General features: G+C 39.0%; 2 protein-coding genes across 2 annotated transcripts; one reads left to right on the top strand and one right to left on the bottom strand.

Annotated features, from left to right (window-relative positions):
• Positions 1–1041: 1041 nt before the first annotated feature.
• Positions 1042–9214, bottom strand: alg11 (ALG11 alpha-1,2-mannosyltransferase). Its single transcript, XM_061985113.1, has 5 exons — positions 9086–9214; positions 6059–6280; positions 5614–5985; positions 3104–3663; positions 1042–3039 (listed from the first exon to the last, which is right to left on the bottom strand). Exons 1-5 carry the CDS (start codon positions 9130–9132, stop codon positions 2756–2758), a joined length of 1485 nt encoding a protein of 494 aa, XP_061841097.1. The 5' UTR covers positions 9133–9214; the 3' UTR covers positions 1042–2755.
• A 225-nt stretch (positions 9215–9439) lies between these two features.
• On the top strand, positions 9440–23503 carry cpb2 (carboxypeptidase B2 (plasma)). Its single transcript, XM_061985116.2, has 11 exons — positions 9440–9562; positions 9681–9756; positions 9815–9939; positions 11855–11963; positions 12037–12138; positions 15219–15320; positions 15392–15502; positions 15580–15670; positions 16923–17125; positions 22487–22571; positions 22651–23503. Exons 1-11 carry the CDS (start codon positions 9495–9497, stop codon positions 22848–22850), a joined length of 1272 nt encoding a protein of 423 aa, XP_061841100.1. The 5' UTR covers positions 9440–9494; the 3' UTR covers positions 22851–23503.
• The last annotated feature ends 1939 nt before the right edge of the window (positions 23504–25442 follow it).

The following is a 25442-nucleotide window of genomic DNA, read 5'->3' as shown; positions in this document are numbered from 1 at the left end:
ATATTTAACGTTTAAATCTCTGGAGTCTACATCAACTTCAGATCCATTCCTCATTTCAAAATGTTTTACTTTTTTTTTATGTAGTTTTTTTATGTATATATTTGTACCATGAATTGATTAATGTGGACCCCGACTTAAACAAGATGAAAAACTTATTCGGGTGTTACCATTGACCCCAAAAGGGACAAGCGGTAGAAAATGGATGGATGGATGTACTGTACTGTGCAATCTACTAATAAAAGTTTCAATCAATCAATCAATCCACTCCCTCGCTCTCTCTGTCTCTGCCCCTCCTCACGAATGCTGCTGCTTGCGCACACCTTCACAATTTGTTTTGTTTTCAACCCCTTATTAACCCTGGACGTACATTGAAAATACACGCAACCCTAATTCAAAATGCCGGACATTTGAGGCATTTAAGAAACCCCGCCCGTACAGTCCCGCAAAAGAGTACATGTCCGGTGAAAAGAGGATGTATGGTCAGTCTACTATAGCGTTCACAAAATCTTGTTTGTAATTTTTTTCATTATGTAGGTCATAAGACAGCACGGTGGAACAGGGGTTAGTGCGTGTGCGTCACAATAAGGTCATGGGTTCAATACCCGGTCTCAGGATCTTTCTGTGTGGAGTTTGCATGTTCTCCCCGTGACTGTTTGGGTTTTCACCGGGTACTCGGGCTTCCTCCCACCTCCAAAAACATGCACCTGGGGATAGGTTGATTGGCAACACTAAATTGGCCCTAGTGTGTGTATGTTGTTTATCTGTGTTAGCCCTCCGATGAGTTGGCGACTTGTCCAGGGTGTACCTTCCCGTCTGCCCGAATGCAGCTGGGATAGGCTCCAGCTACCTCCGCGTGCCAGAGAGGGACAAGCTGAGTTCCCGCACCTAAGCATTGTAGCCTACAGCGGGATGCTGTTAAGGTCATGTCACGTGTCATGCATGAACAATTGAGCACCTGAGCGACTGCGGCCAAGAGAAGCACCTGTGACTTCATCTCAACAAGCATACTAACAAACTAAAAGCATCTCGACTCTTTCAATTACATCTGCAAAATCAACTTTGCACCGCCTATTGGCCTTAATCACCCCTCGCCACTGTTCTCAACCTTTGTTCGGCACTATTGATCCCACCCTGACGTGTCAATTCTTTAAAATGACGCTTAACCTCAATTCACTTGAAATAAGGGCTTTAAAGCTGACCTTTTTTATTTACACTTAAGTGAAAAATCACATTCCTTTACACAAACTTGTGTACATGTCATTGTTCGCTGGTACATTTACATCTTATCATTCAGCAATTAGTACACACAAATACATTTCATACTACTTTAGATGAAATGTGTGTTTTGAAAACAGTGCAAAGTATTCAATCCGTCATTTAGTGCATTAAAGAGGAACTGCACTTTTTTGTGGAATTTTGCCTATCGTTCACAATTATGAGACAGATTTTTTTTTAATGCATTCTAACTCGTAAATAAAAGTCTGCTTTTAGCACAGCCAGCGAGAGGTTCTCTATTCAGCCCATTAAAAAAAACATTTACATTTCATGACTTCAATATTGACCAAGTATTAGTGATGCTGTGATTATAAAAGCTAACGCAGACAAACTATGTATAGCGGCACCATGATCGTGAGCGTGTGTGCCAAAGTTGACAAATTCAACTGATCAGCTACTTCCTAGTTTCCTTGCTCATCAAACTTTTTCTAAATCATAAATCATGCCTCTCACCGAGATAGTAAAAGGATCGAGGACGTATTCGGACAAGTTGGTACACTTTGACAGCAAATTTAGAGAACGACATGAATTTAAATTTCCCCTCGGAGATTAATACAATAAAGTATTTCTGATTCTGAAATGACGCTTGGTTCCACCCACCTTTTCTTCCCAAGAATTATGAGTGATTCTTCAAATCTAAATGGGAATATAATATATTAACATCCTAGCAGTTAACATTATAATGACAGTAGACCTTTAGCAGTGAGTGATGTTTTATTATGTTTGTAGGCTCTGATAAAGTCTGCAGTGAGAAGTAATCAGTGATGTTAAGAAAGTAAACGTGATGTTTTTTAAATTATTGCGCCGCGTATAAGTGCTTGTTACTACATTACATATATACTTACATCATGTACCGTATTTTTCGGATTATAAGCCGCAGTTTTTTTTCATAGTTTGGCCGTGGGTGCGATTTATACTCTGGAGCGATTTATGTGTGAAATTATTAACACATTACCGTAAAATATCAAATACTATTATTTATCTCATTCACGTAAGAGACTAGGCGCATATCAGCACATTCTCAGTTTGTTATTTACGCGTCATAACGTACACTTATTCAGCCTGTTGTTCACTATTCTTTATTTATTTGAAATTGCCTTTCAAATGTCTATTCTTGGTGTTGGATTTTATCAAATAAATTTCCCCCAAAAATGCGACTTATACTCTAGTGCGACTTATGTTTTTTTCCTTCTTTATTATGCATTTTCGCCCGGTGCTACTTTATAATCCGAAAAATACGGTATATACAACCTTAATGGAGGTGTTTGCATGTTCTATTTAGAATGCATTTAAAAAAATACATCTGTCATAATGATTGAGAACAATGGGCAAAAATAAAGTGCAGTTCCCGTTTAAGGATCGCTTTTCACATGTCTGCCGTAAGCTAAAACCTCTTAAATCACAATGACAAAGCAAAGGCGGACTTTTTTGCACGTTTACCATAAATAATAAGAAAAAAAACAGTCCCAGACAAACTGTGTCATTGTTCAACTGTCCCCATCAGAGGCTCCATGGCAGCCAGGAGAGAGACTTCAAATTCCTGATCTGAGAAGCGAGTCACCGACTGCCGTGCGTTCTGTCTTATCTGCAGGCGGCTGGCAGGCCGCAAATTGAGGATATTCTCGATGGCCTCGGCGTAGCTGTCCTCGTCGTCTGCAAGGAAGCCTGTCTGGCCGCCCTCGAAAGGCACTACGATGTCTAGCTTGGGACCTCCGGACTTGTGGGCGAGGATGACTTTTCCTGCTGCCATGCACTCCACGACACCTGAAGGGGATCAGAGCGCTGTCACGTGTGCAATAAAACAAACCGGTGAGTGGAGATCTGTTACCTATCCCAAAGTGCTCGTTCCACATGGTGTGTAGCCCGATAGTGGCCTCCTCCAACTCTCTCTTCAGCTCTGCAAAGGGTACGTTCAGTTTAAACTCCACCTTGTCAGCCACGCCCTGCTCCAGGCACAGCCCCCGCAACATCAGCACCCGATCTTGGTCCTCCTGATTCCTGCATCCTCCAATTAGGATCAGTTTTAGTGTCTCGTTGTTATCTCTCCGCCGAGCCAACACTTTCTTGAAAGCCCTGATCTGCAGTTTGTGGTCCTTCTCGGGCCGGAACTGCCCGATGGAGACGATGGAGCGGCACGTTTTCTTCCCCCCGTCCTCCTCCAACGGGATGTCCAGGAATGCGCTGACGTCGCAGGGCGGGTAGACAACGCTGGTGCGGTTGGGGACGTACCACAGTGATAGAATGTGGTCAAGTGTCCAGGAGGAGTTGACCATGACGAGGTGACTGCAAGAGCCGGCCATTCCGTACAGCAAGGCGAACACGCAGTAATAGAACACCTTCACGGCGCTGAGGAACAGGTTGTTGGAGACGTAATCTGGGTTGTTGAACCTGGGATGAGAACAGCCAATCAACAGTCAATACTTCATTAAAAATTCAGTTATTCCCAAACACTGTTTTGAAGCCAAGAGAGATTTTTCAATTTGACTTAATTGGTCATGAAATGCAATCGTTGCTGGGAGAACATAAATAAGCGTGGTCACTAAATCAATTAATTGAACGATAAATGAAAATGATTTCAATAACTGTGCCAATGGATAAATTGCCATGACTGCGTGTTTGTTTTGTCCGTCTCTCGCTTTTCAAATTGGGTGCAAGAGGGTTCACTCTGCATCAATATTTGTCTCGGTGGCCGGAGGCAGGACCGCAAGCTTATACACACAGGATTCACGGACAAAGAGCCTTGCTAGTCGCGACTCGCTAGTGAGAAGCATCGCGGGGTGACAAAAATTAGGAAGAAAAAAGATGATCGTACAGCCGAATGTCCATTTCGGTTTCAAAAGGAGGAAGCAACATGAGCCCGACAACACGGACCAACGAGCAAGTGTGCAACGTTGAACGGAAAGTGATTGACAGAGGTTGAGAGTCAATTTTATTTTTATAGTCTACTTATTTAGGTTCATTAAAAATCATTGACCTTCCAATTACAATGGTTTTTTTATTTTTATTTTTATTTTTTAAATCAAAGCTTATTGTGTTTGAAATTAATACTTGCATTATTATTATTATTACACATTATGTCTGTCTTTAGCTAAGGATTTTCATAGTTGAATCTGATTCGTTAGACTTTGCCCATAGTCGACTATTTTTTCAAGAACAATAAAGTGAATTATATTTATATAGCGCTTTTCTCTAGTGACTCAAAGCGCTTTACATAGTGAAACCCAATATCTAAGTTACATTTTTAAACCAGTGTGTGTGACACTTGGAGCAGGTGAGTAAAGTGTCTTGCCCAAGGACACAACGGCAGTGACTAGGATGGCAGAAGCGGGAATTGAACCTGGAACCCTCAAGTTGCTGGCACGGCCACTCTACCAACCGAGCTATACCGCCCACAAATGGTGATATGTAGTAGTGTATACTCACTGGTCACTAAGTGTCTGTAATGTCACATGGATGTGCTCTTGCACTTACACGGTGAATCTTTAGTTAATTAAATTTACTTACAAAAAGAATAGTCTTCACTAAAGTGAGCAAAACATTTTCGCCTCTTTACGCCCCGACAAAATGCTAAACATAGTTTACGAGGTTCTCAAGAGGACATCAAACTTGACTAAATAGAGCAAGTAAAGTCCTAAGAAAGTTTCTGTATGTGAACTAGCGGAAGGATTGTTACTTTTGCGAAAGGAGAGCTAGACTGAGCAACGGACGAGGTCCAATTCTTCGCGATCAGTCCCACCAGGGTTGACAGCGAAATTCGGCCGGCTAGAGGCGCGGGATGGCACTGTGAGCTCTGTGTCTGACAGCGGCGCTTCTCCCGTGTCGAAACATCTTCCCAACACTACCAGTTAAATCTTGTTGCATGCATACACAAATATTTGATTTAATAAGAGATAGGGCTGCACGATTAATCGACATCGAATTGACATCAAGGTTTTAATTAGTGCGAATACGTAACTGAAACATTGCGTCAAGATGTCAGTTCCAACTACTGGCATCGATGAGAGAATCGTTTGAAAAGTTGGCTAGCGATTCCAAATAATTGATACACTGGTTTCTGATTCCCATCCCTAGTTGTGACATCCTAAAGGCCTGTGTCCACTTCAGTGGACACCTGTATTTTGCATACAGGTCTGATTTTTTCCTGAAATGTGTAACTCTGACGGAAGAAATAGACCAAAAACAAATGTCCACTACAGAGTATGTTGGTTTTTAAATAAAAAATAGTGAGGTCCTTAGCTTTCTGGAAATGCGGCCCCTCGAACGAGTTAGTTGCACTACTAGGCCAACCAGTAAAGGGTGTTAAACAAAACTGTAATAATTATGCAAGTAAATACATACCTGGTATTCCTTTCTCTCACTACACACAGCATGTCGGTACTGATGGTGGGATAGTGAACATAACAGCCGACGCTGCAGCCTCCCAGGTAGCGGAAGATAGGCAGAGTGAAGGCGTAGCCCATTGAATCAATGTAAATATCAGGCACAAACTCAGTGAGCGCCTCCCATCCCAAGAAGATGGAACCCACGCTTTGCCCGAGCAGAGTGAAGTGAGGATATGTGCTGGGCTCCACAAGAACTCTGTGCCTGAGGAACACAAAGCGAATGGGGCGGCGAAGCGTGATGTTGAAACGAATTCGCGCTCCATCCAAGATCTCATGCGCTGAAACACCCAGGTCGCCGGTGTAGACCACAAAGTCTACCTGCGAGTACCTGTGGAGATACAAAGAACAGAAATAGTTCAATTGAACTTGCTTAAGAATTCTGAAGAGACAGTCAACTCTACCTTTGTTGCAAAGCCCGGATTGCACACCATAGCACCCTCTCTCCGCCGCCGCCAGCGTGGCAGTACGGATGGAAGAAGGCCACCACCGGACGTCTGGTTGTCGCCAGTCGAGCGCTCCTTTTGCCCTGCAGCCACAGACGCACTGCCAGCACCAGCAGGACCAGCAGGACCAGCAGCAGCAGGCATACAAACAACAGGGGCAACAACAACTTCCACAGCAAGCTGCAACACAGGGACACAACACTGTCAAAAAGGCATTGATTTGTGTTCATTATTGTGTTAAAAAAATAAAATACTAATAATGAGGACATATCAATAAATTAAAAAAAAGATGTAATAAGAGTGAACAAAATAATATAATTAAAATACGAAACAAATAAGTAAAATGTATTAATCATAAAAATGTTGCCCATCATTCACAATCTTTATGTAAGACAAGAACACGTCTTTCTGTTTTCATGCATTCTAACTTGTAAATAAATATTAGCAAAAGTCGGCTAACAATGGAGCTAACGTGATTTGCGCTTTTCCGGCTACAAAGCACTCTAAAAAACCTCTATCAACGCTTAATATACATGCTGTAAGTATATATGTACTATTGTCACAGGCACATTCATAATAGCATGTAATATTTACATACGTTGGTCATTTTAAGCATACGGCGCCGTATTCATTTCACATGCGCATCGCAATGTTCACTTTTCCCCACAATTTATTAATTGATTGAGACTTTTATTAGTAGATTGCACAGTACAGTACATATTCCGTAAAATTGACCACTAAATGGTAACACTCGAATAAGTTTTTCAACGGGGTCCACGTTAATCAATTCATGGTATAAATATATACTATCAGCATAGTACAGTCATCACACAAGTTAATCATCATCAAAGTATATACATTGAATTATTTACAATCCGGGGGTGGGATGTGGAGGGGGTGGGGGTTTAGGTTTGGTTGATATCAGCACTTCAGTCATCAACAATAATATAATCTGAGAAATGGACATTGAAACAGTGTAGGTCTGACTTCGTAGGATATGTACAGCGAGCAGTGAACATAGTGAGCTCAGAAAGCATAAGAACAAGTATATACACATTTGATGAATTACAATCCGGGGAGGTAGGCGGTGGAAGGGAGGGTGTTAGTCAAGGGTTGTAGTTGCCTGGAGGTGTTCTTTTAGTGGGGTTTTGAAGGAGGGTAGAGATGCACTTTCTTTTACACCTGTTGGGAGTGCATTCCATATTGATGTGGCATAGAAGGAGAATGAGTTAATACCTTTGTTAGATCAGAATCTGGGTTTAACGTGGTTTGTGGAGCTCTCCCTGGTGTTGTGGTTATGGCGGTCATTTACATTATGGAAGTAGTTTGACAAGTACTTCAGTATCAGGGAGGTGTAGCGAATTTTATAGACTAGGCCAGTGGTTTTTAACCTGGGTTCGATCGAACCCTAGGGGTTCGGTGAGTCGGCCTCAGGGGTTCGGCGGAGGTCAAAACACACCCGACTCATCGTGTAAATACAAACTTCTCCCTATGGCGTATTACGACAACAGCTGACTGATTTGCAGGTGTGTAATTTGTTGTGAGTTTATGCACTGTGTTGGTTTTGTTGTTTGAACAAGGTGATGTTCATGCACGGTTCATTTTGTGCACCAGTAAAAAAAACATGGTAACACTTTAGTATGGGGAACATAATTCACCATTAATTAGTTGCTTATTAACATGCAAATTACTCGTAACATATTGGCTCTTAACTAGTCATTATTAAGTACTTATTAATGCCTTATTCGACATGGCCTTATTATAACCCTAACCCTCTAACCTTAACCAAATAACTCTAAATTAAGTCTTTATTACTTAGAATATGTTCCCCTAGTGTCCAAATAACTCTAAATTAAGTCTTTGTTACTTAGAATATGTTCCCCATACTAAAGTGTTACCAGAAACATATAACTTTGTCTTGAATTTGAAAAAAATAAACATTTTATTTTTCACTAAAGAAGGGTTCGGTGAATGCGCATATGAAACTGGTGGGGTTCGGTACCTCCAACAAGGTTAAGAACCACTGGACTAGGCTCAGTGCACATTGTTTTACTCTGTCCTCCATCCTGAGCCAGCCCACTTTGGAGAAGTGGGTAGGAGTGAGGTGTGATCTGGGGTGGAGGTCTAGAAGTAACCTGACAAGCTTGTTCTGGGATGTTTGGAGTCTAGATTTGAGGGTTTTGGAGGTGCTGGGGTACCAGGATGTGACAACAACTACTATTACTAATCATGCAGACTTCATGAGAAATTGCAACGGTTACTTTGGTACAAATAATGATCCAGAACCTTATATTTTTGAGCCTGATTATACTACATTGTTTTGTTCCACTGTCAAGTTTGTTCCAAAATCTAACACCCTTGATTGAAATGCATCTTTCTATTCTCACGGTTTTGATCTAGATGTGTTTTGTTTTTTTAAACTCTCCAATCTTTTCTTTTTTTACGAATCTGTTTTAAATGTTGTCAACGTTTGTTCTAATTCATCCAGGTCATCGCATTCCCAGGGCATTCAATCGATCGCAACTGGACTGTTTGGTTTGTCTTAGAAGACGTTTTGCCTGTCATCTAGTTTTTGATTGATTGATTGAAACTTTTATTAGTAGATTGCACAGTACAGTACATATTCCGTACAATTGACCACTAAATGGTAACACCCGAATAAGTTTTTCAACTTGTTTAAGTCGGGCTCCACTTAAGTCAATGTTGTTTGGTAGAATTTGTGAATAATACATAATTTTTACAATATTGTACTCTACTAGTTCATTACATTTCAAGAAGTTTAACTGTTTAAATACTAAGTTTGTGTTTAAGCAACCAAATTCAAAAAAGACCGTATGAGTAAAATAGCTTATAGGCAGTGGAAAAAAATAAAACAGAAAAACGATTTCAAAACGGTGAACAACGACGACACTGACAAAATCTAAATGAAATGTATAACCATGTGGCTTAAAGGTTTCACAAATGGAAATAAAAATGCTTACTTACTGTGTTGTTGTAGACAAATACAAAGCCAGCTGGTCGTGTGCCGACATCTTGCCAACGGAAACAAAACTACACACGTCACCTTTAAACTTCTCACTTGCCTGCTCTTTACTGCGGTTTGCATTTAACGAGCGCCACTTGCAGGCGAGGATGTATAACTACACCATTTAAAAAAAACAGCCAGTTTTCATAATGTGTAAATTAAATCCAAATAGTTTTAAAAAGTGCATCCTGTTAAAAAATATGTGATTGAAGTCATCTTTACCGTCGCCGCCATGTTAGCTGATCTATGCCCCCGCTGTCTGAAAAAGCCAAAGTTTAACTTGTGAATCAACACTAAAAGACTAAATCAATAACATGTCCCTACCCCCACAGTTTGCGCAAACTATCACTGTCATCTGCACTTTCCATCATGAGGACACTTTTGATCTGCTTTGTTTTATTGTTCCAGTTCATCGGGGCGGTCAGCACTGAAACACGGTAAGTGTGCCTTTTCTTTTTTTTTAATCCAGCATAATTTCAAGCTTTCATTAAAAAAAGTGTGACTTGCGTCATGCGCACGCACTACTTTACAACCATTTCCTCTTCTTTTGTGCAGTGATCAAATTCTGTCCATCACACCGACAACACCGGTGCAAGTGGACATTTTGAAGAATATCTCCACTCAATATGAGGTAGAAATTATTTGTATGTGTTTTTTCCCCCCTAACATCTACATGCTATTTTTTTCAGACTGCATTGTGGCAGCCTGTACACCACCAGTACATCCAAGAGGAAACGCAAGTTCACCTCTTTGTTCCTGCAAACAGCTCAGCTGTGGTCAAAGATGTGCTGCAGCGATATAAAATAACACATGAGTATGTTCTCAGCGTTAAAACAAATACTACAGTAGTACCTCAACTTACAAGCTTAATTGGTTCTGTGACGGAGCTCTGATCTCAAAACTTGTATCTTAAATCAATGTCGTGCATTGAAATTGAAATCAATTGATGCTTGGCCCCAAAAACAGGACAATTGTAACATGTAACGTGGCTTTTTAAAAGAACAACAGACTTTTAGATAAGAAATACAGCATGAAAAACAATACAATGGAATGTATTACAAACAACTACAGTAGTTTTTTTAAAGTAATGTTGTAATATCAATCAATCAATCAATGTTTAATTATCCATCCATCCATCCATCCATTTTCTACCGCTTATTCCCTTCGGGGTCGCGGGGGGCGCTGGAGCCTATCTCAGCTACAATCGGGCGGAAGGCGGGGTACACCCTGGACAAGTCGCCACCTCATCGCAGGGCCAAATGTTTAATTATATAGCCCTAAATCACAAGTGTCTCAAAGGGCTGCACAAGCCACAACGACATCCTCGGTACAAAGCCCAAATAAGGGCAAGGAAAACTCACCCCAGTGGGACGTCGATGTGAATGACTATGAGAAACCTTGGAGAGGACCGCATAAGTGGGTAACCCCCCCCCCATCTAGGGGAGACCGAAAGCAATGGATGTCGAGTGGGTCTGACATAGTATTGTGAAAGTCCAGTTCATAGTGGATCTAACATAATAGTGAGAGTCCAGTCCATATTGAGGCCAGCAGGTAACCATCCCGAGCGGAGACGGGTCAGCAGCGCAGAGATGTCCCCAACCGATGCACAGGCGAGCGGTCCACCCCGGGTCCCGACTCTGGACAGCCGCACTTCATCCATGGCCACCGGACCTGTGTGTGTCCCCCTCCTCCACAAGAGAGAGCGGGGCAGAGGAGAAAAGAAACGAAACGGCAGATCAACTAGTCTAAAAAGGGGGTCTATTTAAAGTCTTAAGTATACAAATGAGTTTTAAGATGGGACTTAAATGCTTCCACTTAGGTAGCATCTCTAACTGTTACCGGGAGAACATTCCATAGTACTGGAGCCCGAATAGAAAACGCTCTATAGCCCGCAGACTTTTTTTGGGCTCCTACTAATAAGCCGGAGTTCTTTGAACGCAGATTTCTTGCCGGGACATATGGTACAATACAATCGGCAAGATAGGATGGAGCTAGACCGTGTAGTATTTTATAAGTAAGTAGTAAAACCTTAAAGTCACATCTTAAGTGCACAGGAAGCCAGTGCAGGTGAGCCAGTACAGGCGTAATATGATCAAACTTTCTTGTTCTTGTCAAAAGTCTAGCAGCCGCATTTTGTACCAACTGTAATCTTTTAATGCTAGACATAGGGATAATAAAGTACAGCATTTATTTTGGAGAATGTATTTCTACGGTATCGCCTTCCAGCTGCTTGGACGTCAAGCACATCATCAGCAGCTTCTCCATATTTTCATGGATACATGTCCCTCAGTTTAGATATTATTTCAACATCATTGGCTGGCGTTAGACTCATTCTGCTTCAGTATGGTGCAGACTCGCAGCTATACACTCAAACTGCTTCACCCTCGATCATGTTTTTGATGATTTCTTTCTTTAATTGAATGCATATCATCCACTTCTTCTTCTCAGCAGTGTCCTTGACACTCACTTTCCTTAATTCCCATGGTTCGAAAAGGAAGTTATGTTCGTCACTGCTAGCGAGTAAGACCAGATGTTTTGGGTGGATTTTACAGGGTTCAGTGTGACATTCGATACGTCAATTCATGGCGGGGATGCTTGGAACTTAAACCATAACAATTAGCCAAGAGACAGTTCTTATCTCAAAACGCTCTTAAGTTGAGTTACCGCAGTATACAATTTCCTTTTGCTTCAGTTTTTGATGATTAACCAACCACCTGTGCGTTCTTCAGAGTGTTATTGGACAACGCCAATGAGTTGATCGAAATGCAGACGAGGAACGACACGACGGACCCTCGAAGCAGCACGTCTTTCTACGAGCGCTATCACAGCCTGGAGGATGTATGCCTTCCACTGCACTCTAGTTCCGTCGCCATGGTGATTACCTGATCATGTTTTCTTGTCGCCTCTGAAGATCTATCATTGGATCAACAGGACAACAAAGGACAACCCCAACGCCATCCAAACTATTCTCCTGGGCTCCTCCTACGAGAAGCGCCCACTCTATGCTCTTAAGGTGAGCGTGTTTGTCTTACTCCAATGCAACAGTCTCCAAAAATGGCATTAATGCATATATTTTCTCATTGAAGATATGACACATTGACACAGTTTAAAGTACGCGTGGTCTTAAAATGTCCTAAAATCTCATAAAAAGTCTTTTAAAAAATATAATAATGTTATGTCGGATCAGGACCCAGATGTGGAGCCATCTTAGAGGGCAGCATTTGTAAACACTGTAGTACAAGTGAATGGAACAATAATAAAAACTTGGGACAAATCTGTGTCAAAAGATGCCAAAACGCTGCGACTTGTACTTATTTGTCGGTGTGAATGTATAATGGATCTTACTTTTTTTTCATTACGGTCTTAAAAAAATCTTAAAAACTATTGTCAGGGTTTCCCCTAGATTGCCAAGATACTTGTGGAGTTGGGGCGTGGCTCGGGCGTGGTCAATATGACGTCATCACAATATTTACTATGATGCATATATTTTCTTTAAAAAGGCAAGAAAATGTGTACATACATTTTAAACAAATCTGTTATGATTTATTATAGTATCAACATATATTTTTTGTACATAATATAATTTTGCCTTATTTCTTAATTGTTACCGCTTATTATACAATGGACTTTGTTGATTTTTTTTTTGTAGTGATTTCTCCAATTCTTTTAGTCAGTCTTTCTTTATTATAAATGACTGGCAACAAATCTAGCATTTATTTATGGTGTTATTGTAGACTGTATTCGGGATTAGAGACTCTTTACTTCTGTTGCTCCACGTCCGCAACGAAAAACAAGCTGCACAGAGCCTGACATCACACTTGCTTCGCGCTGCTGGGAGCCTTTCTCTCCTTACAAAAGCCGCTAGTTCTATCTTAAATTCTGAAGATCGCTGTCCGCCATACTTGCCAACCCTGAGACCTCCGAATTCGGGAGATGGGGGGGGCGTGGTTAAGAGGGGAGAAGTATATTTACAGCTAGAATTCACCAAAAGTCAAGTATTTCATGTGTGTATATATATATTTATATATATAAGAAATACTTGACTTTCAGTGAATTTCAGCTAGCTATATATATATTTATTTATTTTATTATATATATATATATATATAAATAAAATAAATACTTGAATTTCAGTGTTCATTTATTTACACTTATACACACACATAACACTCATCTACTCATTGTTGTACTTGAAAGTGCAAAGCTTTGCAGCCAGAAGCACAGTTTGCTGCTTACTAAAAAAAAAAAAACACTTACCTTTCACTATTTGAGTAGCCTTTGTTCTGCCATTTGCGTACTGGCGAGCGATCTCTGAATCCGGGAACATATCCTTCACGGATTTGTTGAAGACATCCGCAAATGAGAACGGGATGTTGCTTCCAGCTATCAGCATAGCCATCTTTGTCTCGGCATAAGTTACACACTCGGGTCTCCATTTAGCGAGGTGGCCCATAATACTGTGCTGTGACCGGTGCTGCGCTGCTGCCACCTCGTGCTTTGCTGACCGTTCATGAGTGAGTATATCCGTTCGTCCACCGTGTTCAATGGAGAAGTCTGTTCTACAAAATTTACAGGCAACATACCCCTTCCCCTTCGAACTGTCCTGGATAAACTGAAATTCTTGTTTCCATTCGTTTTGGACCTTACAAGCGTATTTCTTCATCTTACTCGTCGTCGGCCTCGCCATGGCTGTATCTTCCTCGTTCTTCTGCTTCGTCTCCTTGTTGTGTGCGCAGTTGTGCACTCTCTAAAAGCCGTAGATGTTATAACGTGATTGGGCAGGCACGCTGTTTATATCGTGGGAAAGCGGACGTGAAAACAGGCTGTCAACACGTCACTCAGGTCCGCATGGAGCTGGAGGGGGCGCGGCCTCCAACTCCGGCTGGAAATCAGGAGATTTTTGGGAGAATATTTGTCCCGGGAGGTTTTCGGGAGAGGCGCTGAAATTCGGGAGTCTCCCGGAAAATTCGGGAGGGTTGGCAAGTATGCTGTCCGCGGGTATATCTGGGATACATTAAAGTTCTCCATATCACAGACATGCTGCCTCCAAGCTAGACAACCTTGTGCGTATGGCTTACGTCATCACAACATCCGGTGTCGTCTGCGCTGTTCCGATAATCAAAGTACGTCTTTGTTCAGCAGCCAAATTTATATATATATATATAGATAGATAGATAGATAGATAGATAGATAGATAGATAGATAGATAGATAGATAGATAGATAGATAGATAGATATATATATATATACATATATATAGATATATAGATATATATATATATATATATATATATAAATGTATATATATATATATATATATATATATATATATATATATATATATATATATATATATATATATATATATATATATATATATATCCATTGAACTACCTGGTGATGTTAATGTGCATGTTAGTGTGTTACGATGTTAAATTTTCTCAATGTTGTGTGAATACACCGTGTGGGGGTGGGGAGAATAAGGGAAGTTTTGTGTGTCTAGGAGTGAAACACGGAGACGTGTGTGCAAGGAGGAAAATACATACAATTATCAATAAAAGCTAAAAAGAGCATCGGCTTTTGTATGTCTTTTTCTAGACGCTACAATACAATACATTATGTACATATGTTGTCGTGGCGCACCACAATCAAATACATGAAGGGGAAATCCTGATTACATTTGATTTGTTGAAACCTACTGAGACCCTGTTGTATAACTGTAAATTTACTGTCCCCGCAAAATATAAGTATATACAATAAGTCACATGCTGGTAACAAAAGTGAATACACCCCTAATGTCCACATTGTGCCTAAAGTGTGAATATTTTGTCTAGCTACTATTATTTTTGGCACTTTAAAATTTTGACATTTTCACTTATGCGTGTAAAGTGCTTACTTTCGTTTCGACATAAATCGCTGTGTGTTGACTTATTTTGAGGTGACAGTAAATTCACATCGATATCCAAGTTTTACACTGATTTTAAATTGTATCAAAGTGTCATTTCTGTGGATATGATTAGAAGATAAATGAAATATTGCGAGGGGTGTATTCACTTTTATGAGGTACTAAAGTATATTTTATTCTGCTCTCAGTTGTCACTTAACAGTGAGAATAAAAAAGCCATGTGGATCGACTGTGGGATCCATGCCAGAGAGTGGATCTCTCCTGCCTTCTGCTTATGGTTCATACAATATGTGAGTACGTCACGTTGGTATGTTATCTTTATCCACAAATCAGATGAGTAAGACATTCTCATCCACTAAAGGCCTTGGGTTTTTACAAACAAAACCAAGACATAACTGACATTTTGGACAACATGGATGTGTACGTCCTGCCTGTGATGAACCCTGATGGATATCACTACACATGGACTACAGTAAGTAGGGTGGCATGAGACAGCAGTCTGAACTTACAATAGATGTTGGACTTATGCATGCTTGTTTTGTGTTTCAGAACCGAATGTGGAGGAAGAACCGTTCCAACAGAAGAGGCAGCTTATGTGTTGGGGTTGACCTCAACAGGAACTTTGATGCAAACTGGTGCAGTAAGTCTCCTGATTATGTAGGTGTCAAATGGGATACATCTTTGAATAATGACTTAAATGTGTCATTAATTAATGATAATTTGAATTAAATAAACAAATGTGTTTTTAATACGTCATTACTTAATTTAATGTAAAATTATATTTATTTAACTATATAATTAATTATTACAATTAGGGTTGTGACTCTTTGGGCACCACACGATTCGATTTGATTCTTGGGGGTAACGATTCGATTCAGAATCGATTGTCGATTCAAACCGATTCTTAATTCAAAGTCAATACTTTTTTAATAACATTGTGTGCCAGTTCTGTGATTAACTACATTCCTTCATAAAATAGATAAACAGCTCTGATAAATTTCTGTATTACTTAAAACAAAACTAGTTTTGTTTAATAAAATTCTACCCAAACAGTTGATAAAGTAAATACAAATAAGGCAACAAGAGAAGTATCCCACAAAGGGCTATATAAGTAAATTTTGATTTATTGATTGATTGATTAATCTTTTTTCAAGTAAATTTGTACAACAGATATGAGCATCTACATCAACAATATGATTTGCCTGAGTGCAACGATTTTTGCTTTTCTTTTAATCGATTAAGAATCGTTACAAATGAGAATCAAGATTCATTCAAAAAATCTTTTTTTTTTTTGGACACCCCTGATTGCTATATTGGAATTATTTATTTAATTATTTCATGATGTATTAATTATTTCATGTTTAAATAAATTATTTCATGATTTATTATTAATTTTATAAACCTTTGTGGCAGCGTCAAATTCATTTTATCTGTCAAAGACAGTGGGCGGGGCTAACACCTGATATATTCTCTTTAGCCACATATTTTGAAAAACTTTCAAAGTTGCAGGCTTCAGAGCAAAGCAATTAATTGGCCGATATTTGTGTTAGTCCCGCCCACTGACTTTGATGGCGGATTTTGACAGATAAAATTAATTCATGACGCGCTGAGAGACAGGCTCATAAAATAATTAAACAAATGCTGAAATAAAAATGTATTAAATAATGAAAAATCACTAATTAATTCAATTATTAATTAAATATTGAAGCAATAAATTAAACAGTTGAATGTGCTGTAATATTAAACAAATTAATGACACATTTGATAACACATTTATGTGTTTATTTCTAATTACAATGATTTATTGACACATTTAAGTTATTATTTAAAGATGTATTTATTTGACTCTCATTACCTGCTGACATATTTGTATGCTTTTTGTTGGCCACTAGCGGAGGGTGCCTCTGACGAGCCCTGCAGCGAGATCTATTGCGGTGCTTTCCCTGAGTCAGAGCCCGAATCGGAGGCCGTCGCCAATTTTCTGCGCAGTCACAAGGACACCATCCAGCTTTACCTCACCATGCACTCCTACTCCCAGATGCTGCTCTTCCCATACTCCTACACCTTGAAGGAGGCCGAGAACCACAATGATATGGTGAGTATGTGTCGGTCATCAACGAAACGACTCTTATTTTTGAAGGGACGATGAGAGCTTGCGGAAATACAGGAAGAAATTAATATTTAGGAAATAAATGACCCTTTTAAAGATATTAGGGGTGCACGATAAATACTGCACAGATAATTTTGAGGAATTAGATAAATCAAAAAAAATTATCTGGCAAAAAGAAAAATGTAATGCATAGTCAAGATTAAACCATACTGTGCTGTAGGTGGGTTAGAGTGAGCAAATCAACGCTTCTTTACTTCTACCTTTGCCATGTCGTAAACAGCCTGTGGAAAACTCCCCTCTGAGCTCATTGTAAACAAACGCGGCGTCGTTCATGTGGGACTTCTTCACTGTTTTATAGTAGGGGTGGGCGATATGGCCAAAAATCTAGATCGCGATATATATTACACCCTTCTGCGATAACGATTACCGGTATTATCACAAACTCTATCATCATCTATAGCTGCTGACGTATGGAGTAAGATATTGCCTAATTTCCGTCACGTTTCATCGAACATATATCAACGTTGTTCCCCCCCAGGGGAAACTGGGTAAACACTGTACACTGACAAAGCTTAACCTATTGTTACTATAACAATCTACAAGGTTAATATAGTTCGCTTCTCTTTCTTGCCCTCCATTTATTTGCTTTCTTTTGTAATACAAGGTTTCATTACATGTAATATTGTTGCATTTGAAACAATTGTGTTAATAATTGAGGTAATTATTATTATTATTCATTATCAATAGTGTTATTAGGGACCGCAATGTCCCTTTGGGACAGAGGACCCTATTGAATTTGTAAGGTTTTATTTTGTATTGGTATTCGTATTGCTCCATTTGTAGTGCAATAATGTTCATTGTCATTTCTGTGGTATTAATGTTTACTTCCCTAACTGCTTCTTTGCTATCATTTTTCGTACATTTGTACATATCATATTTGCTGATGTTGTTGTTTTTTTCCAATCCAATCCAATCCACTTTATTTATATAGCACATTTGAACAACAAAAATGTTTCCAAAGTGCTGCACAACAATATTAAAAACAATGTTCAAATATTATCCTTAGCTCCACTAATGACTGAATAAAAACAAAAAATAAATAAATATAAAACCAATATAAAAATAAATATGATTAAAAACGATTTTGAAGGGAAAAACCAATTAAAACAGTAAATAGAAATCAAAATTTATAAAAAACACAGAGGACAACAGAGGACAGAGGACCACACAACTCACGTAGTGTTAAAAGCCAAAGAATAAAAGTGGGTCTTAAGACGAGACTTAAAACATTCCACTGTGGGAGCAGTTCGAACATGGAGGGGCAGAGTGTTCCAGAGCTTAGGGCCGACCACGGAGAAGGCCCTGTCTCCCCTGGATTTAAGTCTAGTCTTGGGCACCACGAGCTGGAGCTGGCTCTCGGACCTCAGAGCGCGCGCAGGAGTGTAAATTTGGATGAGGTCTGAGATATACTGAGGTGCCAGTCCATGTAAAGCTTTAAAAACAAACAGCAAGGTTTTAAAATCAATTCTAAAATGAACAGGGAGCCAGTGCAAAGTCTCAAGAATTGGGGTTATATGCTCGCGTTTCCTAGTCCCTGTTAAAAGTCGTGCTGCCGCGTTCTGGACTAACTGCAACCGGGAGAGAGCTTTTTGGCTAATGCCAGCATAAAGTGCATTGCAGTAGTCCAGGCCACTTGAAACAAAAGCATGCACGACTTGTTCAAAAAGGTTAAAAGATAAAAACGGTTTTACTTTCACTAAAAGACGAAGATGATAAAAACACGATTTTAAAACGCCATTGACTTGTTTGTCATGTTTAAAATCGCTGTCTGTAGTGACGCCAAGGCTGGTGACTTTGGGACGCACATAATTTTGCAATGGTCCCAAGTCAGTGAGGGCCAGACCAAAAACTGAAATTTCCGTTTTTCCATCATTCATTATTAAAAAATTCTGGGCTAACCAAGCCTTGACGTCGCATAGACAGTTGAGAAGGGGTGTCAGGGGGCCGTGGCCTTTTGAAATTGGCATATAAACGGTCTCTCTGTCTTATCCCCTGCATCTACCCACAATTTCCTCCTCTATCATCTTTTTTCTTCTTCTTTCTATCTCCTCTTGCTCCAGTCCGGCTGCGCCAAACATTAAATAAATCTATTTAATAAAGTCAAATTCAAATAAGGCATCAAGAGAAGGATCCCACGCTTCTCTTTTCTGAAGTAAATCTGTACAGCAAATATGGGCATCTACATCAACAATGTGATTTATCTGAGTAGCCGAACAGGAACAAAAAAAAAAAGAATACAACATTGCGTTGGACGTTTGCGGTCAAATTTAGACGACACAACTAGAACGTGTCATCAAAATGCATTATCACAATACAACGATAGTATCAAAAACTATATCTTCGGCCAAATTTATTTTGTACATAAATATTGAGCAACCCTATTTTAGAGGAAGACTTTTCGCATGCTATTTGCACCAAATGTTCTGCAAACATTCCGCAAGGAGAGAAAAAAAACATTGCGCAACAACACATCAAACCTTATCAGCCACCTGAGATGCTGGCAACGCCACCACAGTTGTTTTGAAAGGATACAAAGACGCCTGCTGCTAAAGAAGCTTCCACAAAGCCAGCTGCGCTAAAACTACAGTAAAATCTAAATGTAAAAAATTATAGATATGAATATGGTATCTTTCTTTAGAACACACAAATCCATATCATGTGAACGTTTTCTAAAGATAACTGCTCATATGTAAACACAGTATATAGAGGATAAGAAAAGTAAATACAATCATAAACAGGTTTTTACAGTTCATTTTTAAGTTCAGACATTAGCAAATTGGTCACTGCAAACTCCATAGTTAAGCAGCACCCATATTTTTCTGTGTTTTTGTGAAACAACTTTTTTCCCTTTATGATGATAAAAGGTATGATTATATGAATATTATGTATTATAATGATGTAACATATTTTAATTAGGCCTGTCAAAATTTCTAAGTGAACTTGTGTGATTAATTATCGCATTAGTCCTTTGCACCCTAAGATTGATCATGCAATTTATTTCGACCTTACAAGCTCTTTTCCCTTCACAGTTATACCAGGGGTCCCCAAACTACGGCCCATGGGAAGTCCCAAGTTTGAAAAAAAAAAGATATATATATATTTTTTTGTTTGTTTGTTTTTGTTGTTTTAATTATTATAATTTTTAAAATATGTCCTTTCTAATCCATTATCTACCGCTTGTTACTCTCGGTGTCTCCTAGCCGCTCAGGCAAATCATATTGTCTAAAAATGCATTTTCCCATCGGTAACGTGACATCATCAGCGGCAGGTGCGCGCTCTTTCAGTCAATTAGTGCGCAAGGAATACATTTATACATATATGTATAGCCCGACCCCCGGCCAAATTGTTTTAACCCAATGTGGCCCCTGAGTCAAAAAGTTTGGAGACCCCTGCCTTATACGGTCAGTGATCAGATCAGTGCATACGTCAAAAATGAATGAGGAGACTCGACTGGTGTGCTCTCTGGCAAATTTAATTTCAAAATACAGCCTGAAAGAACTTTAAGATAAAAATGTTACCAGGTTTTGTGCAAATACATGACATGCATTCAAGTAAGACGTTTAAAAATGTTCCTGGATGACATTTGGACAATAAAATTGTATCTGTGTGCAAATATTGGGTCTTTTTTCTCAAACAAATTTGAACTTTGCAAGCGATTGTAGCTGAGATAGGCTCCAGCGCCCCCCGCGACCCCAAAGGGAATAAGCGGTAGAAAATGGATGGATGGAAGCAAATAATCATGTTACGTTGAGGGCGCGTTGTTTGGACTGTCGTGTCTCCCTAGGTGCAAAAGACGGCAGGAAGCAGCGTGCTGCTAAGGCAAGTCTTTTAATACGCACCAGGCAAAAAATACACAAAGGCAGTGTGCGTGTGCCGCAGGTACGCGTGCGTGGAGCTCCAGGCAAAACTTAGCATCGCAGCAAAACATGAATTAAGAAAGTGGCTTGATGCTAGCATTCACTAAAACATAACATGGACTAAAACAAACCGTAAACTGTCGCGTGTCGCAAACATTGGACCCGCTTGTCAAGGAGACCGATAACTGATATTTGGAGTAAAAGTTAGCTAAAAATTAATAGTATATGTCAGTAAACAGCTGGACAAGGCTTTAAAGTAGCAGTGGAGTGGAAAAACAAGTTGGCTTTATATCAGAATCAGAATAGTTTTTATTGCCATTGTTTGAGAACGGGTTCACAAACTAGGAATTTTTCTTGGTGCAATTGTGCACCATTATGCCTAATTGTGTTTCATTGTATCCATTAAACCATATCCATATGTATTTACAATATGCAAATATTTCACAAGCACCTTTATTTATTACGTGTGTCGAAGAGGAGCATCACATTTGCTTTTCAAAATATGGGAAATCTGCATGCCTGCTCTTCTTTACTTATATAAAAAGTTTGTCAAACTATTGACACAAAGTTTGGATTTTTTGTCAGATATACTGTATATTTTCTGTCTCCATTATGTCCATCCTCTTCTAATGCTCTGTCTCGTTGTTATTAAATTGAATCACGGAACATGAAACTCGCCGCGCTCCTTTATTGAGCTCATGTCCTGAATGTTGCGGCCGCAGGCTTTTCAGTGTGACTCCATCGCTGCAGTAGTGCGAAAAAAGGGGGGAAAGAGGCCAGAAAAGAAAAGAAAAACAAAAGCTGGAATTCCCGGCAAAAAAACAGAAGTTTTCACAAGTTCATGTAAGCAAAGAAGACATATTGTAGATGATCAGCACTGCATTAGAAGGAGTAACTTTAATGTTTAAATTCATTTTAAAAAGGAAACTTGCTCTAGAAAAAGGAAACATTTCTCATGCAAGACGAAAAAGCTGGTGATTGAGCAGTGCTTATTACTGTATACTTCACTAAATATTTAGTTTTGAATTACTAAATATAATATGTGTATATATTGTATTTGCTGATGTAGTTCTGTTGTAGTTGTAAAAAAAACAAGAAAGGGCTGATAGCGAAAAAATGCCAAATATCCGCACAGATAATCTAACCGGCCAATAAAGTGGTGCCTAATAAAGTGACCTTTTGCTCACGTACTGCCTGTCTTCTCTGCATCCTAGGATCCCACCATCAATGCCACGCTGCAACAGTAATGAATTGTTCATTAATTTGGCACTGTCCTGAATAAGTGAAAATAAAAATAAAATAAATCCATAACAACATTTTGATAGTAAATTCATTGATTTAATTTTTTTATTTAATTTTACAACCGCTCAATTTTATTTACAATTAAATTGTTTAACTGTGGCTGTTGACTTTCCATTTGTACTTCAAGATGGAGATGGCCCAGGAAGCTTCACAAGCCATCAGAAGATATTACAGAAACATGTACAAATATGGCGCAGGAGCCAAGACAATATGTGAGTGACTGCTGTGACCTCACAATTCATTTGACCGCTTCCATGTACTGATTACGTAACTCTCGTCACTCCTCTGCAGACCTGGCTCCCGGTGGGTCTGATGACTGGGCGTACAATCTTGGCATCAAGTATTCCTTCACGTTCGAGCTGCAGGACCGCGGACGCTATGGCTTTCTTCTGCCACCGTCTCACATTTCCGGGGCGTGCAATGAAGCGCTACTTGCCGTGAAGGTCATTGCTCAAAAGGTCATCGAGAAAACACAAGCTTCAACTGTTTGAGCAGAGATTAGACTGTGATTGTTATTTTGGAAATTGTTCCGAATGCTCAAATTTAAATGTCACAATTTCCTTATCTTTCTCTGAAGTGTGTGACATACGTGTTCAAAGCAAATACAGTTTGAATAGTTGCATAACATAACAGTGCATAAAAAACATGTTTCCCTTTCATTTCTGCTCCTTGTGCGACTATAAGACATAATATTTGTTTATACGTATATGTCCAAAGTGGGACCTGTTGCTCTTTTTTTTCTAGCCCCGCGGCACATTGTGGAATTAAAATGTAACAAGGGGAAGACATTGAGCAAAAAGGCACAAAATAATCATGCTCATAACTAATACATAATACTAATCGTTGTAATAATCAGCCTTTTTAGAAGATGACAAATATCAAATTGGCCTTTTTAAATGTTTTCTTAAGCGGAACTTTGGTGCAAAAAATGTGGACGGCCCATGATTATGCCCATAATCAAGTTTTCTTTTTGGCATAAAGAAAAATAATCTTTTTAAATGTGTATTTGTGTATCATTTATCAAGGTCTGACCAATCAAGAGTGAAGTTTGCCCTTTTAAAAGTGTCTTCTAAACTCTGTTAATATACAGTACAGTATATTCTTGCTCTTTTCAAAATAAAAGACCACTTCATTTTTGCATGGATCTGTGCAACGTACTATGCATCATTTATATATATGTTGTAAATATGTACTTGCTTTTATTGAGAGAAAAAATCACTAAATATAAAATGTACCGGTAAGCTATTATTGAATTTGCTATATATATATATATATATATTTGTCTTGGACCGCATGAAAACTGGTCCAGCAAGCAAGTGTTAAAACATGTAGTGATATCAAAATGTAATTTATATTTCTATAAACACAAAAATAAAAGTTGGCAATGAGTATATGTCATATTTTGGTGACAACTCCACTAAGGCAATGGTGCTTGAAGTTCGTCCTCATGAGGGCCATTTGTGTCGTTTTTCATTTTCATATTTAAAAACATAACATTTAAAATGGCCTTCAACAGAATAAATAAGAATTCAAAAATATATATAGTTTAATGTAAAAGAAAGTATTTGCCTCGAGATTTGAATATTCAAAAGTATTTCAAATACAATTGTAAATTTAACTAGTAAAACAATTCTACACTTTTAATTGTCATTATTTGACTTAAACAAGAAAATCCAACAGCCAGAAGTTATATATTTCTATAATCTTAAATTTAATTAATTTTTAATAATCCATTGTCTGCTTTGATATTTTTACTTTTTATTTTTAACAAATGCAAAAAATGTATTACAGTTGGCTCTCGTCATATGGCCCTTTCAAGTTTACAGCTACACTATTGATTTTTTTTTTTAAGTATGAAAACGACTAAATGAACCAAAAATCAATACTACAGTATTATCCTCAAGATGAGATCATGGCTCCTAAAGTCAGTACAGTGCATGTATTATTTTCTATTATTATGTCTACTTTATTGGGTTAAACAAGTGTTGTCGTATTTCATGTCTATATATATTTTTAAAAACCCTGTAATTATACGTTTTTTTATCATCTTTTTTTTTTTTTGTGGTAGCTCTGAAAATATTGTATAACAGCGATAAACGAGGGACGACAGCAATATATTAAAAAAATTGCATCATTTATATTTTAAATAGTATTTTGATAATCGGGAAATTTGTTTATAAATATAAACAAATGTATCAATATAAAGAAATACCGTGAATTGATTTACGTGGACCCCAACTTAAACAAGTTGAAAAACTTATTCGGGTGTTACCATTTAGTGGTCAATTGTCCGCAATATGTACTGTACTGTACAATCTACTAATAAAAGTTTCAATCAATCAATACCAACAAAAATGGATTGGCCCCTAAAAAATACTATATAGGAAAACATTTACACCCTATTGGGCATGGAATCACATCAACAGTATACAAAACGGGTTATTTTCTGGCGCATTTGAAAATCACTTAAAACGCATCAGCAACTAAAACATATACCGTAAGTTTCTTTGCTTGGCTAATGCAACTTCCGGTGAATACAGTTTGATTCGAGTCGAGTCGAGAGGCTGGTAAAGGAATATATTGTCTCCAGACTTCCCCCCACATTCGACCCATACCAGTTTGCTTATCGCCCTAACCGCTCCACAGAGGACGCCATCTCCTCTGCACTCCACCTGAGCTTAGAACATCTGGAAGGAAAGAACACACATGTGTGGATGTTGTTCCTGGACTTCAGCTCAGCATTCAACACCATCATCCCGCAGCACTTGGTGAGCAAACTGGTCCCCCTTGGATTCAGTACCCCCCTTTGCAACTGGCTGCTTGACTTCCTCACAGACAGACCCCAATCTGTGAGAGTGGGCAACAACACCTCCAGTGTCATCTCCCTGAGCACCGGCTCCCCCCAGGGCTGCGTCCTGAGTCCGCTGCTGTTCACGTTGATGACCCATGACTGCTGCACCATGTCCACTACTAACCACATTGTGAAGTATGCGGACGACACGACATGGACATCCGTGACAACAACGACATGGACTACAGGGAGGAGGTGAAACATCTGGTTGACTGGTGCAGAACCAACAACC

This window comes from Nerophis lumbriciformis, linkage group LG23 (assembly GCF_033978685.3).
Source record: "Nerophis lumbriciformis linkage group LG23, RoL_Nlum_v2.1, whole genome shotgun sequence".
In the NCBI taxonomy this organism is placed as follows: Eukaryota; Metazoa; Chordata; class Actinopteri; order Syngnathiformes; family Syngnathidae; genus Nerophis; species Nerophis lumbriciformis.
This window is presented reverse-complemented; position numbering and strand designations above follow the sequence as displayed.

Bases quoted from the DNA above. Each gene is read 5' to 3' on its own strand.
- alg11 (XM_061985113.1), bottom strand. From the start codon at position 9,132: ATGTCGGCACACGACCAGCTGGCTTTGTATTTGTCTACAACAACACA. The intron at 5,986-6,058 runs GTAGAGTTGACT...GTATCTCCACAG, and splicing joins ATCCGGGCTTTGCAACAAAG to GTACTCGCAGGTAGACTTTG. The intron at 3,040-3,103 runs GTAACAGATCTC...GATCCCCTTCAG, and splicing joins GAACGAGCACTTTGGGATAG to GTGTCGTGGAGTGCATGGCA.
- cpb2 (XM_061985116.2), top strand. From the start codon at position 9,495: ATGAGGACACTTTTGATCTGCTTTGTTTTATTGTTCCAGTTCATCGGG. The intron at 9,940-11,854 runs GTATGTTCTCAG...TGCGTTCTTCAG, and splicing joins CGATATAAAATAACACATGA to AGTGTTATTGGACAACGCCA. The intron at 12,139-15,218 runs GTGAGCGTGTTT...TTCTGCTCTCAG, and splicing joins GCCCACTCTATGCTCTTAAG to TTGTCACTTAACAGTGAGAA.